The sequence below is a fragment of the Trachurus japonicus genome, chromosome 11, assembly GCF_045865225.1.
Source record: "Trachurus japonicus isolate A0001 chromosome 11, Traja_1.0".
NCBI classification, from domain to species: domain Eukaryota; kingdom Metazoa; phylum Chordata; class Actinopteri; order Carangiformes; family Carangidae; genus Trachurus; species Trachurus japonicus.
This window is the reverse complement of record NC_140917.1, coordinates 618249-632180: the sequence shown is the minus strand read 5'-3', so window position 1 is coordinate 632180 and position 13932 is coordinate 618249. Positions and strand designations below refer to the sequence as shown.

The following is a 13932-nucleotide window of genomic DNA, read 5'->3' as shown; positions in this document are numbered from 1 at the left end:
AAATACCACACTCATCCCGGATTTACTCAAAAATAGAATTTTGCACCAAGTTTGGCCTCCATCGTCTGATAGATGAGTTATTACACTAATGTTAAGACCCACAGTGGAATCACATTCCATTTTCTTTTCTGTACAGTTTTAAGGTGCGTTCACACCGGACCTTTTATTTTTGTCATTGTCGCTCCAAAAAAGTCGCTCTGTCACTCGTCAGTTTGAAACAGTTCAACAGATTGCTCTGATGACGTCATTCAAGCCATTCCAGTGAATTTCACCTCGCCCCGATTCGCTCTTTTCTTCCCGTTTGTGTTGGTCCAGCACGGCTGACATTGGCAGAACTGTGTGTGTGTGAGTGTGTGTGTGTGTGTGTGTGTGCGCGCGCTCAGTGGAAAGTCTCTGGTCTCTGGTCAGACGCTGGTTCCCAGTTTCCAGTGCATTTGACTGACGGCTCCTGTCTGCTCCCTGCACCGGCACCGTTTGGCCTCTAGGTGTCGCTGTGTCGCTTTCCTCTGGATGACTCACCGTCGCCCAGAAAGTACAAAATCATATTCATTTTGAATATTGAGCACATTTTTGTGCAAAGGGTGCTTAACATAAGTACTTTAAAACATTTGTATTAATAATAAATGTTGCTGCTAATCTTTCACATACCAGGCTGCAATAACTAAACCATAAATGATCCAGTTTGCATGAAGCATATTGAACGTAAATCATTTATTGTGTGTTTTAGACCATAAAATGACAAAAAAACTTGCAATTTAAAGGGACAACGAGGAGTTTTGGAAAAGCGAAGCGTTTTCACACTACATTTATGAGCCTCCGCACCGTAAAATTCTTTTGACCGGCGCAAGACAGACTCATGTTTTCATTCATCAATAATTAAAGTCAAAGGTTCAAAGAGGTTCACATACCGTCGTAGTTCCGACCATAAACGGCGATTCAGCAACGTTATTCTCATGACTCGTTGTGAAACTGAAAGTAAAGAAACGCTGGTCGGCTCGACCAGCATTTCCACCACCACTAATAATAACAAAATAACCATAGAGACAGAATGATATATTTATCGAAAATGGAGCCATTAACAAGTGTGGGTAGCGGAGATTCATCCACATTAACGTGAGACTTTTTTATAACCGATTAGAAACTCCTCGTTGTCCCTTTAAGGGTTGAAATTTTGAAAATGTATTCATATTAGATGTATGATTAGGTCTGGAGTTGGTTTAAAGAATTAAAAAATCTAAATACTAGCTAAATCTTTCTGAGCAGCTCTTTGTGAAGGCGTGTCTTGTGTCTTGTGTCTTGTGTCTTGTGTCTTGTGTCTCGTGTCTGTGCAGTGAAGACGCGACAGCAGCTGGTGTCTGTAAACAAATCTTTACTGATACAGTGAGTATTGATAGAGAAAAGCTACGGATGCACAGACCTGTGACGTATGGTCATAATAAATAGTAAACAGTGAACATCTGTACACAGAAACATCCCATAATAATCCATAGAAATGTACATTTACCAGAACAACATTAATAATCCATAATGTTATGAATGACAGATCCTCCAAAATAAAACTCATATTCTCCATCGTAACACTTTGACTGTCTCTGTACTTTTATTCTGAAAGAAACACAAACCACTACTGAATTAATGAACAAATTATTTACAGTTTAACGAGACTGAAGGCACGAGTGTCTGTACAACATGTACAAAGGAAACAACATGATTGGTCGTCATCGTCATCATCATCATCATCATCATCATCATCATCAATTTCATTGCACATGGAGAATCGGTGTCTGTGCTTTAAAGAGGGTTGGACCTCTAAGTGTTTCAGTTTTACAAAGTGACAAGAATTAGAAAAGAGAAGAAGAGAGGAGGAGAGCAGGAGGAGGAAGAGGGGGAGTGTCACTACCCAATTTGTGACAATACTGGCCGCCATCTTGGACCGCTGTCTACGGCAACTCCACTTGGACAAACTTCATCAGGGCGCTGCCCGATCTGTGTACAAGCAGAAGTCTGCTTGAAGGTCTGTATATTTAAAATACGGTGCTGTGAAAATGATAAAACGCGGACGTCGGTCATAAGACAGCCGTGTTGTGGTAGTTGTGATTGTTTGTGGTTGTCATGGTGATGAGGCCGAGAGTAAACACTAAAAGTCTCCACCTCTGTTCCAACCCTCAGTTACATCACTAATAACTAAACAGATGAAGCGTCTGTGGCGACGCTGCAGTAGGGTTAGGGTTAGGACAGGGCAGCGATGCTAAGTCAGTTACACTGAGTTTGTCCAGGTGGAGTTGCCGTAGCGACGCTACAGGGCAGTGATGCTAAGTCAGTGACACTAAGTTTGTCCAGGTGGAGTTGCCGTAGCGACGGAGCTTCACAGACCAGGTGGCGACAGGAGGAAGAGGAGGAGGATGAAGATCAGTGTCAGGTGGCGATCACCAGTCGATCTTCATCGTCACTCGAAGCTTCGTTCTCGTCGCCCCCCCCGACCCCCCCTGCTGGTTGGCCCCTCCCCCTCTCTACAGTCCGAGGCCCCTCCCCCTCCCTGTGCTCGGGGGGGCGGGGCGGGGAGGGGGGCGGGGCCTCTGGGGGGAGGGGGCTGAGGGCGGAGAGGGGGGGGAGGAGGGGCAGGGCGATGTTGAGGATCTGCAGCCCGGGGGCCTGGGGGGGGGGCGGGGCCGGCGCCGCTGTGGGGGGGCGGGGCCAGCACCTGCAGCCCCATCAGGCTGAGCGTCTCCATGCCGACGGGCTGCAGCCCCCCCCAGCAGGGCAGCACCGGCTGCTGCTCGGCCCGGGGGGGGCTGCCGGGGGGGGGGCCGCGGGCTGCTGATGAGGCCCACGGCCGGGATGGCGAGCTGCACGGGGCCGGCCTGCAGCGGCACGAAGGCCGAGTAGAGCTGCACCCCCCCCAGCACGCTGTAGGGGGGGGGCGGCTGCTGCGAGTGCAGCGGCAGGTGGCTGAACAGGTGAGTCTGGGCCGCCGCTCCGGGGGGGGGGGAAGGGGGCGGGGCCTGGAGGCGCGTAGCAGGAAGTCTGCGTGCTGCGGTCCACGCCAGGGTCAGGAGGGGGGGGGCCGGACGAGTCCTGGGGGGGGAAACATGACATCATTATCACTGAGGAAGAACACAACGACACAACGACCTGTGGCTGCAGGGGGGGGCGGGGCCACGGGGCCACGGGGGCCACTGTCTGTTATCACTGTGTTTTAACTGTGTTGTTACTATGTTATCACTGCAGTTTTAATGCAATATCACTGCGGTTTTACTGCGATATCACTGCGGTTTTACTGCGATATCACTGTGGTTTTAATGCGATATCACTGTGGTTTTACTGCGGCATTACTGCGGTTTTAATGCAATATCACTGCGGTTTTAATGCTGTGTTACTGCGGTATCACAGCGGTTTTAATGCGATATCACTGTGGTGTCACTGCGGTTTTAATGCGATATCACTGCGGTTTTAATGCGATATCACTGTGGTGTCACTGCGGTTTTAATGCGATATCACTGCGGTTTTACTGCGATATCACTGCGGTTTTACTGCGATATCACTGCGATTTTACTGTGATATCACTGTGGTTTTAATGCGATATCACTGTGGTTTTACTGCGGCATTACTGCGGTTTTAATGCAATATCACTGCGGTTTTAATGCTGTGTTACTGCGGTATCACAGCGGTTTTAATGCGATATCACTGTGGTGTCACTGCGGTTTTAATGCGATATCACTGCGGTTTTAATGCGATATCACTGTGGTGTCACTGCGGTTTTAATGCGATATCACTGCGGTTTTAATGCGATATCACTGTGGTGTCACTGCGGTTTTAATGCGATATCACTGCGGTTTTAATGCAATATCACTGCGGTTTATTGCGGTTTTACTGTGTTATCACTGCGGTTTTACTGCGATATCACTGCGGTTTTAATGTGGTATTACTGCGGTTTTCATGCGATTTTACTGCGATATCACTGGTTTTACTGCGGTATCATGGCGGTTTTAATGTGATATCCCTGCGGTTTTACTGCAGTTTTACTGCGGTATCACTGCGGTATTACTGCGATATCACTATGGTATTACTGCGGTTTTAATGCTTTATTTTTTTTTATTCTATTTTTTTTTTTTTTATTTATTTTTTATCACTGCAGTTTCACTGTGGTTTCACTGCAGTATTACTGCGGTTTTACTGCAGTATTACTGCAGTTTTACTGCGGTATAACTATGGTATTACTCCGGTATCACTGTGGTTTTGCTGCGGTTTCACTGCAATATTTCTGTGGTTTTACTGTGGTTACTGTGTTATACTGTGTTAGTAGTAATTCGGGGGTCTCACCTGTCCCAGCTTGGAGCTCTTGCTCGGCGCGGGGGGGCCGGGGGGGCTGGGGGGGCCGTCGCAGTCGGGGTAGTCGATGCTCATCTGCCTGCAGGGCGACAGGGGGCTCATCATGGTCACTGACTCGCTGTCGGACACGTTGGACTCGGAGACGGCGGCCACGGCCGGCGGCGAGTAGGGGGGGGGCCAGGGGGCTCAGCGAGTAGGGGGGGGCCAGGGGGCTCAGCGAGTAGGGGGGGGCCAGGGGGCTCAGCATGGGGACAGAGTCTGAGTCGGAGGCGTAGGACTCGGGGGGCGGCGGCCGGCGGGGGAGGGGCAGCGAGCTGATGGACATCTGGGCCAGCAGGGAGCTGGGGGGGCCGTCGGCCTCGCGGGGGGGGCCGTGCTGCGGGCTGGCGGCCACCGACGGGTTGGTGGACAGACCCGACTCGGCCTGGCTGTCCTCCTCCTCCTCCTCGTTGTCCTCGTTGTCCTCGTCGTCGGGGACGTCCGAGTCCTCGCCGTCTGAGTCCTGGCGGTCGGCGCTGCTCACCTGGCTGGGGTCACCTGTAGGGGGGGGGGGGGGGGCAAGAAACAGTCACTCATTTAATCGCTGATTAACGCTACAGTTGGTGAGTCTCTCTACATAGGACTACACAGACATACACATGGTGACATGGTAGATGATAAATAACCTTATCCAGCGCTCAATGGATTGTCGCTAATTATATATTCAGCGGTGAATATTCCGCATCAAATCCGTTCATACCGGTGGGGATGTGAATATGTGACAGACAATTATAATCCACAGTTTTGCTTTGCGTCGGGTGGTTCTTTGACTCCGGGTCGTGCCTGTCGTTGTCAACAGTTGCATCGACAGTTTAATTGTTTTTTTTTTCCAAGCTAACGACTACAGGCTGCAGGTGGAGCCAAAGGAGCTGGAGTTTTCCCCACATTAGGTCCATTTCACATTGGAAAAGATAACGTACATTATTAAATGGAAACATCATGTATTTGATGACATCTGGAGACCTTTTATACGTTTTTTAAGACATGATGTTAATGTTGGTAACTTGCTTCAGCAGGAGGAGGCTCTGAGGGAGAAGAATGTCCTTTTTTCTTCCTTTTTGCTTTATTTTCATCTTGTTTTTATAGTTTTAATATTTAGCTTATTTAGCAAGAGGAAGAGGGGAAGGGAGGGAGAATAGAGAGAAAAAGTTTGCTCTGTTTCTTGCGTGTGAGAATGTCTTGTTTGATTTGCTGTAACTTGCAAACAAAAACTAATAAACACAAAACTTAGGCCCATTTCATCTGCTACAATCAGAATATAACGACTAAAAAAAAAACTGTTGTTGCCAACTGAAGCTTGAAAACCTCCTCAGACGCTGAGGAATCTGAATTCATCAGAATAAAGTTTGAGAATGAATAAACAGAGATAACTCAGTCACATTGAGAGTGACTGTGTTGCAGCTGCAGCTTCATCACCGGCAGGAAAAACAAACATGTTCCTTCTGAGTGAAGCTCCATCGCTCTTTCTCTCTCTTTCTCTCTCTTTCTCTCTTTCTCTCTCTTTCTCTCTCTGGTCTAAAATTAGCTGCAGTAATTTCCTCTTTCTAAACACTGTGAACAGCGAGCGCTGTGAACGCAGCCCACTCGCTCTGACTGAGCAGAGGAAGCTGCTTTTAGAGTTTCTAATGAGACGGTGGCGGTGGCGGTGGTGGTGGTGGCAAAGCCGCTGGTTGTCACGGCAACAGAGAGAGACGACGTGTGATGTCATCGCAGGGACGCGCGGTGGTGGATCTGGAACAAGTGATGGAAAAAAAAAAGAAAAGTTGTCGACGTTGAAGATGAAGACGAGTGTGTACCTGAGTCGTCGGCGTCCGGGTCGTCGAGCGGTCCCGCGGGAACGCCGATCTCCAGACACTTCTTACTGTGAGCCTTGGACTTCATGTGCTTGGTCAGGTTGCCTGTGGGGGGGGGGAGGAGAGGGGGGAGAGGGGGGTGTTAGAGGTGGGCGGAGCTCAAACAGCAGCACACAGGGAGTTTATGTAAGAGGAGGAGGAAGAGGGTGAGTAAGTGATGAAGAGGAATTTAAATGAAGGTGGGAAGGCGTGGGAACATCGGTGAATCACAACACCACCAAGCTCAGAGACAGAGAGAGAGAGAGAGAGAGAGAGAGAGAGAGAGAGAGAGAGAGAGAGAGAGACCTCCTTCAGCCTCGAGCATCATCATCTTTATTATTATTATTATCAGGTATTAATCAGTTATTATGTATCAATACACAACTGTACATGAGTTTCAACAGGGTTGGACACAGAATCTGGTCATAAACATCAAGGTTATGGCCGGTGTGTGTGCAATAATGGAGGTATAGTTACTATGTGCGAATGTTTATGGCCGGTTCGTGTGCAACAATGCAGTCAGGGTGCAACATGTCAGCATGCTCGGTCTGGTGAACGTAAATCTAGTCCGAGCATGTGGAATTATATGTTTTATATTTCAATTAATCATGTCAATCGCAACTGTATAGATATTTTTTTTTATAATTCAACGAATCATGTCAATCACAACTGTATAGATTATATATATTTTTTTACAATTCAAAGAATCATGTCCAACCCTCCTGTAACTATGTAAATGTACTTTTCCTGTTATCTACTGGCCCTCTGTCTTTATGGACTTTTTGTGTTAATAGTTGTATTGTTTCGGGGACTATGGATGTATTTTAACACATGTGCTACATCCGGTGTATTTACTGTGGGTACTCTAGTACTCACTGTCCATTAATATGCACTGTCCCGACTAAATAAACACATAAAGTAAAGTAAAGTAAAGTATGCTACCTGGTATAATCACTTATGTACTCCGCAAGGCAAGTTTTAATTAATTGCTGATAGATTATGTTAAAAACAACATTAATGGGACTTTGTTATGGAAATGTTTGTAATTTGACTTGTTGGATCAAGCTGATATCTATTACACCGTATGTGATATGTTGTGTTTGTGTAATACTTTGTAGTATGTGGACCCCAGGAAGAGCAGCTCATTATTTGGCAGGAAACAGGCCCCATTGATGTTTTTTTTAATCTAATGTGTAAATAACAGTTTTATGAAGCTAATTAAACACGTGTTCAACCTCATGTTCATCTCTCTTCTTAATAAATCTGGACCACTGGTCATTATTCATTGTTACTATATTTTATCCTCATTTATCGATGGTGGTGTCTCATCTTTTATTTATATTATTTTTAATCACATTGTTAATAATTCTTAATTCTTATCATGTTCTTACATATTGTTAGTATCGCTTTAGGGTTGTGCAATAGTCTTAGTTATTTATCTGTTGGACTGTTTTTTTGGATGACAATGCCGTCCCCCTGTCCTATTGCCCACAACCAATTTCAAAATAAAGTGTATCAAATCAGAGCTAACCCTAACCCATTTATCGATGGTGGTGTCTCATCTTTTATTTATATTATTTTTAATCACATTGTTAATAATTCTTAATTCTTATGATGTTCTTACATATTGTTGGACTGGTTTTTTGGATGACGATGCCGTCCCCCTGTCCTACTGCCCACAACCAATTTCAAAATACAGTGCATCTTATCGTATCAAATCAGAGCTTCTGTCTGTCGGTGTGTGTGTAAATGTAAATGTGAAGGTGTTAGTTGTGGCCGTGGTTGCCGTGGCGACCCCTCACCTTTGGTCTTGAAGGAGAAGTTGCAGTGGATGCAGTGATACGGCCGGACGTCGGAGTGCGTGCGGATGTGTTTGCGTAACATGCTGGGCTTCTTGCAGCGGATGCCACACTCCTCACAGATGTACTTCCCCCGGCCCCGCCCCCGCACGTACACGTACTCCTCGTTGGACTTGAACCTGCAACGACACAAACACACAAACTGAGCACACGAGGCTTCCAACGGTAAGACCACAGATCAATCAATCAATCAATCAATCAATGCATTTACCCGCCGTCAAATATTTTCACGCGTCTGGGCTCGGCCTTGGGAACCAGGTCTTTGTCCGAGTCGTTGCTGGTTTGAGTCTCTGGCGGGACTTTCCCTCTGGGCTCAGCGGACACCGACCTCTGGGTGATTGGCAGCTGCAGCGGAAGGAAGTGATTGATTATTAATCAATCAATCAAGAAAAAAAGACGTCAATAGACCGAATCTCCTTGTTGTTTACATTCTACTTCCTGGTAGAAAACCAGCTGTAATGTGAATGAGATCAATAGTAACGAATAAGAGTTTAGCTAGGCTATACGTATATCATATTTTTCACGCCCTATCACCGTTTAGACAAATCTGAAATGATTGAAGAAACATTACTATTTCTGTGTCTGTGTTTTGTGTTGCTATGTGTTGTATTTATTCAGTTTGGGGGAATCACAGTGTCTAGAAAGCATCAGTGGCTCAGCTGACAGGGACAGCTAACGGTAGCTAAGCTAACAGCAGCTAAGCTAATGGCAGTAGCTAAGCTAATGGCAGTAGCTAAGCTAACAGCGGTAGCTAAGCTAACATCAGGACGTCAGCTGTTAAAACCCTCCCGTTGTGGGACACCACATGAAACTACTCCAGTTAGCTCAGTCATGTTGGAACTCAGATATCCGCTGGAGAAAATATTTTTTTCATGGAGCGTTTATTGAGTCACTGAGTTATTAAACCAACACTAAGGAACTTTTCAACCGTCATATAATATTTTCATAACTTTTGTGATGGTACATCGACTTACAACAGGTTGAATGACACCTCTGTCATGGCCTGAGGGGGTCTGTATCACCTTCACTGGGACTAATGGTGCGTTCCAGGCAGGCTTTTGAACCCGTAAGTCACGACTTCAAGTCACCAGTTACGAGTTTGTAGCGTTCCATGCAAGTTACGAGTTACTAACTGGGAACTGGGAGTAGATCGACCTAGTACGAGTTCACAGGTGGGAAGTTACGAGTTTGACTGTACGTTCTAACGGATAACCATAGGAACAGGTCGGAAAAACACGAGTTACGGGTTGCCTGGAACGCACCATAAGAAACTTTGAGAAGCATAGTAGGAAACCGGCTCTCTCTTAAGTTTCACTTTCACTTTTGCGAGTCATGACGAGGAGGGAACAGGCAATGCAGCACCTTTCCGTCGGATTTCTCAGTGTGTTTACTGAGAAATGATCCGAGAAATTATCCGCTGCTAACAGAAACTTAGTTTGGACATCTTCTGTTAATTTCCACGCGCTAGTGCTCATGGGAAATGGAGTCTTCCTTCAGGCAAAACACTACCGCTTTGGGCCACTGGCGCCGCCAAACTCAACCAAAACTGAAAGTTCTTTAGTACTGCTTTAAAGTTAAACAGGTAGCTAACCGTTAGCCCGGCTAATCTATGATAACCATGACTAATTACAAAAATGTGCACACATAAATAGTAATGTTTGTTTTATAGACTTAACAAACATCAGATTAGTCTAAACGGTGATACAGTGACATGAAAAATTAGATATATGTGACAGCTGACGGTTCCTGTCACTATGCCTCCAATTGATCATGCGCCCTGGCTACTTGGCCAAGGGGATGTCCCTTTGGGTGACTGGCAAGCGTGCATGACTCTTACCCGGGAGGGTCCATGGATTCCTAATGTGTGGCAGCCTGCACAAGAGGCAAGAGGGCCCGGGCGGGGATTGAATCGAGGGATTAGGTTTGAGTCATGCGCGCTTGCCAGTCACCCAAAGGGACATCCCCTTGGCCAAGTAGCCAGGGCGCATGATCAATTGGAGGCATAGTGACAGGAACCGTCAACTGTCACATCTCTCCCCCTCTTTTCACAAGCACGTCCTCGTGCTCCGCGCAGGCTGCCACACATTAGGAATCCATGGACCCACCACTAGTGCTACATGGATCCTGCCAACAACGCCAGAATCTGGCAAGGTGAAGAGGGCCCGGGTGGGGATTGAACCCACACCTCCCGGGTAAGAGTCATGCGCGCTTGCCAGTCACCCAAAGGGATGTCCCTCAACATGCCCACACCCTCAGAGCGTTTACATCACTCCGCCCGGTCAGAGCCGCGGAGCTGAAACCCCAGACGGTGGTTTTATCAGGCGACCGCCTCGGCCGGAGTGTCGCCATCCGTAAGAGTCATGCGCGCTTGCCAGTCACGCGCATGACTCTTACCCGGGAGGTGTGGGTTCAATCCCCGCCCGGGCCCTCTTCACCTTGCCACATATACATAGCGAAACTCTCGTCTGTCACTACCGTCTTATACAGGTTTTCTACCCGGAAGTAGTTACAACAAGGAGATTGGTTCTATATAAAACAGACCAACTCTGGAGAAGTGTCTCTTACCTGGGGCATGACGTCCTTCAGCTTCCCCGTGTAGGACAGGAAGTCGGACTTGCCGGTGGTCCTGATGGCGGAGGTGTAGTGGACCTTCTTGGAGCTCTGCGTGGAGTCGAACAGGGACATGAGCACCTTGGTGGGCAGCCCCAGCGGGTTGGGGTTGTGGGGGCTGACGGTCCAGGCGGAGTAGGCCGAGGTCTTCAGGTCGGTCTGCTGCACGTGCAGCGGCTTCCTCTTCATCAGGAAGCACCAGGTGAAGCTGGTGGTGGTCTTCAGGCTGGGGAAGGACAGGCGGTGGCTGTCCTTGGTGTTCACCACCGACACCGACGCCGTCAGCTTCAGCTGCCCCCCCTGGAAGCTGCAGGGCCGGACGGGGGCCTTGGTGGGGGCTCGGACCGCCGTCGCAGAGCTGTGGACGCCAGAGCTGGGTAGAGTAGCCACAAATTGTACTTAAGTCAAAGTATAGAGAATATGTAAAAGTAGTTATGATGGCTGCTTTGCATTGTGGGACGTTGGGCGCCATCTTTGGAGGATCGCGGATGTAAACACTTGCTCGTCTCCCTAACAAAAATTCCCCAAAGTCGCTTAAAAGTAATCATGGTGGGACAGTACTGCTGCCACAGTAGTATATGCACTAATACCAAAAACCAGATAGTTGACGATGTCTGGATGAGTCAGTGGAGAGTAAATCTGGGACTTGAATCCAGTCCCTTAACGGCAAAACGTAAGTTAGGGATCGACACCGTTAATAAGTTGTAGTTTTTCTGTGTACCTTTGTTTCTCGTTAAATTTGAGTTTATCACGATACGTTCCTCCTTCGTTTCCCTTCCCCTTCTCCATTTCTTTTTTTCTTTTTGTCCGTCTTCCTCATCTCTTTTTCTTTTTCTTCTTGCTTGTTTTCCTCCGTTTTCCCCACTCTCTGTTTGCGTTTGCGTTCCTCCAAAGATGGCGCCGACGTCCCACAACGCAAAGCGGCGTGCTTCACATTCTCTATAGTTACTTTAGAATAATGTTACTCAAGTAAAAGTAAAAAGTAGCCATTCAAACATTTACTTGAGTAAGAGTAGAAAGTACTTGGTGAAAAAGCTACTCAAGTACTGAGTAACTGCTGAGTAACCTCTGATTTGTTCGTTTAATGATCAGCGCGTAAATGTAGGTCTAATCAAATACACAAAAATGTAATAGGAGTAAAAGTACTGCTTCCTCTGAAGAAAAAAGTAACAAGTATGCTGCATTGAAACTACTCTTACAGGGTATCCGCGGAGTCTTGAAAAGTATTAAAATGTGATAAATCAATTAAGAAAATTAAGACCCTTAAAAAGTATTAAAAAAGTATTTTCACAAATTTAAAGTCTTAAATTTTGGAGGTATTTTTTCTGAATTAGCTGTCCAAAAGTCTGAGTCCTAAAAAACATTGTAAAAGTGTGTGAATTTATTAATTTCATTAAAAAACAAAAATGAACCGGTGCGTAAAAAAGAAAAGAAGATTGTTGGGGGTTTTTTTCTTGAGAGTGGAGCAATGTTTTTGGGTTTTTTTTTTTAGTTGGTTAGTTTTTTTAAATTCCAGCCTATTTTGAATTCTGTTGTATCATCTATCATCTATAGTGTTTACCGCACACTAAAACCGTAAAGTTAAAAGTGTCACTGATATAAATGTTTACAGCTTGAAGTGGCGGTGAGGTGTTGAAAAATATTAAGAAGGTCTTGAAAAAGTCTTAAAAAGGTTTTAGAATTAATTTCAAGATTCCTGTATAAACCCTGTCTTAGAAGTACAATTTATCCAAAAAGCTACTCAAGTACTGAGTAACTGCTGAGTAACCTCTGATTTGTTCGTTTAATGACCAGCGCGTAAATGTAGGTCTAATCAAATACACAAAACTATAATAGGAGTAAAAGTACTGCTTCCTCTGAAGAAAAAAGTAACAAGTATGCTGCATTGAAACTACTCTTAGAAGTACAATTTATCCAAAAAGTTACTCCAGTAAATGTAACAGAGTAAATGTAGCGCGTTACTACCCACCTCTGGTGAAGGCCGGGTGTGGTGTTCCGGACCGGACCGTCCTCCTCCTGAACGACCGTGTTTGTGTCTTTGTCGCGGCCGGTGCCGGTGCAGTCGGGGGACATCGGCTTGGCGTCGTCCGGAGACTCCGGCTCCGTGGCCCCGTCGTCCCCTCGGACCGGGAGCGAAGCCGGAGCCTCGGTCTCGATGGGACTGTCCGCCGGCTCCGTCGTGCACAGCTGCCGGACCAGAGTCAGCTTCCTCTGCCGCGTCACCTCCGACATCTTGGAGTTCAGGTAGTTGACGGAGCGTCCGTCCGTCAGACAGGCGGCGCCGTGCTCGTCCTTGGCCCGTTTCTGGTGCTTCTCCATGTAGATGTCCAGGCTGTTGGCCGGCGACAGCATCCTCTTGCTGGACGCCGCCGGCTCCGGCTGCGGACACAGAGTCACCGAGGCCGGCTTCTGAGCTCGCTCCCCGCTGTGGTTCTCCGAGGCCGGCGGCTTCTGTTTCTGGGAGCAGGAAGCTGGAGAAGGAGTAGGAGAGGCTCGCTCCAGGGGCCGCTCCTTCCTCACCGCCGGGCCAAGAGCGTCACCTTCAACGCCGAGAGAGGACGAGTTCTTACCGGACACGGAGGGAAGCGGCTGCATCTGCTCGTGCGTGATGAGGATCTGCGGCAGATGAACGGGACCGGCTGGCCGAGGATCGAACGGGTCTTTGAGGCGGTCGCCGGATAAAACCACCGTCTGGGGTTTCAGCTCCGCGGCCAGCTGACCGGGCGGAGCGATGTAAACGCTCTGGACGTCTGAGGGAGTGGACATGTTGAGGACGGGGCTGGCGATGGGGATGGTGAGGACGGGCAGAGCGATCTGAGCTCCCGGTGGACTGAAGGAGAAGGTCTGTCCTCTCTGTCCTCTCAGCGCCGGACACTGCAGCTGGTATTTGGGCACAAAAGACTTCTTGTCTTCGCTGTGGACGCTGCCACAGACTAAGATCTGGTTCGGTGGCGGCTGGATCTTGTGGAGGATCTGGACTCTGGAGGTCTGGTGCCAGGGGTGAGGGAGGCCGTGGATCTGCGGCTGCTGGGTGGAGCCGCCCAGGTTGATGCTCTGCACCAGCTGCTCGTTCTTCTGCAGCGGAGCTTCTCCTCCGCTGTGCAGGACGAAGGGCGGAGCCGGCGGCGGCCGGGAGGGGCCGTGGATCTGTTGGGAGGGGACGTGGATCTGTTGGGAGGAGCCGTGGATCTGTTGGGAGGGGACGTGGATCTGTTGGGAGGAGCCGTGGATCTGTTGGGAGGGGACGTGGATCTGTTGGGAGG

The 13932-nt window shown here is 47.9% G+C and overlaps 1 protein-coding gene across 1 annotated transcript in view; it reads right to left on the bottom strand.

Annotated features, from left to right (window-relative positions):
• The window catches only part of hivep1 (HIVEP zinc finger 1), a 50711-nt gene that overhangs the window by 12367 nt on the left and 24412 nt on the right, over positions 1–13932 (bottom strand). The window contains 9 exon segments of the mRNA XM_085790516.1: positions 2671–2982; positions 2984–3075; positions 4321–4518; positions 4520–4866; positions 6165–6266; positions 8003–8178; positions 8271–8404; positions 10625–11042; positions 12639–13816. Of these exon segments, the coding sequence (XP_085646642.1) occupies positions 2671–2982; positions 2984–3075; positions 4321–4518; positions 4520–4866; positions 6165–6266; positions 8003–8178; positions 8271–8404; positions 10625–11042; positions 12639–13816 (2957 nt within the window).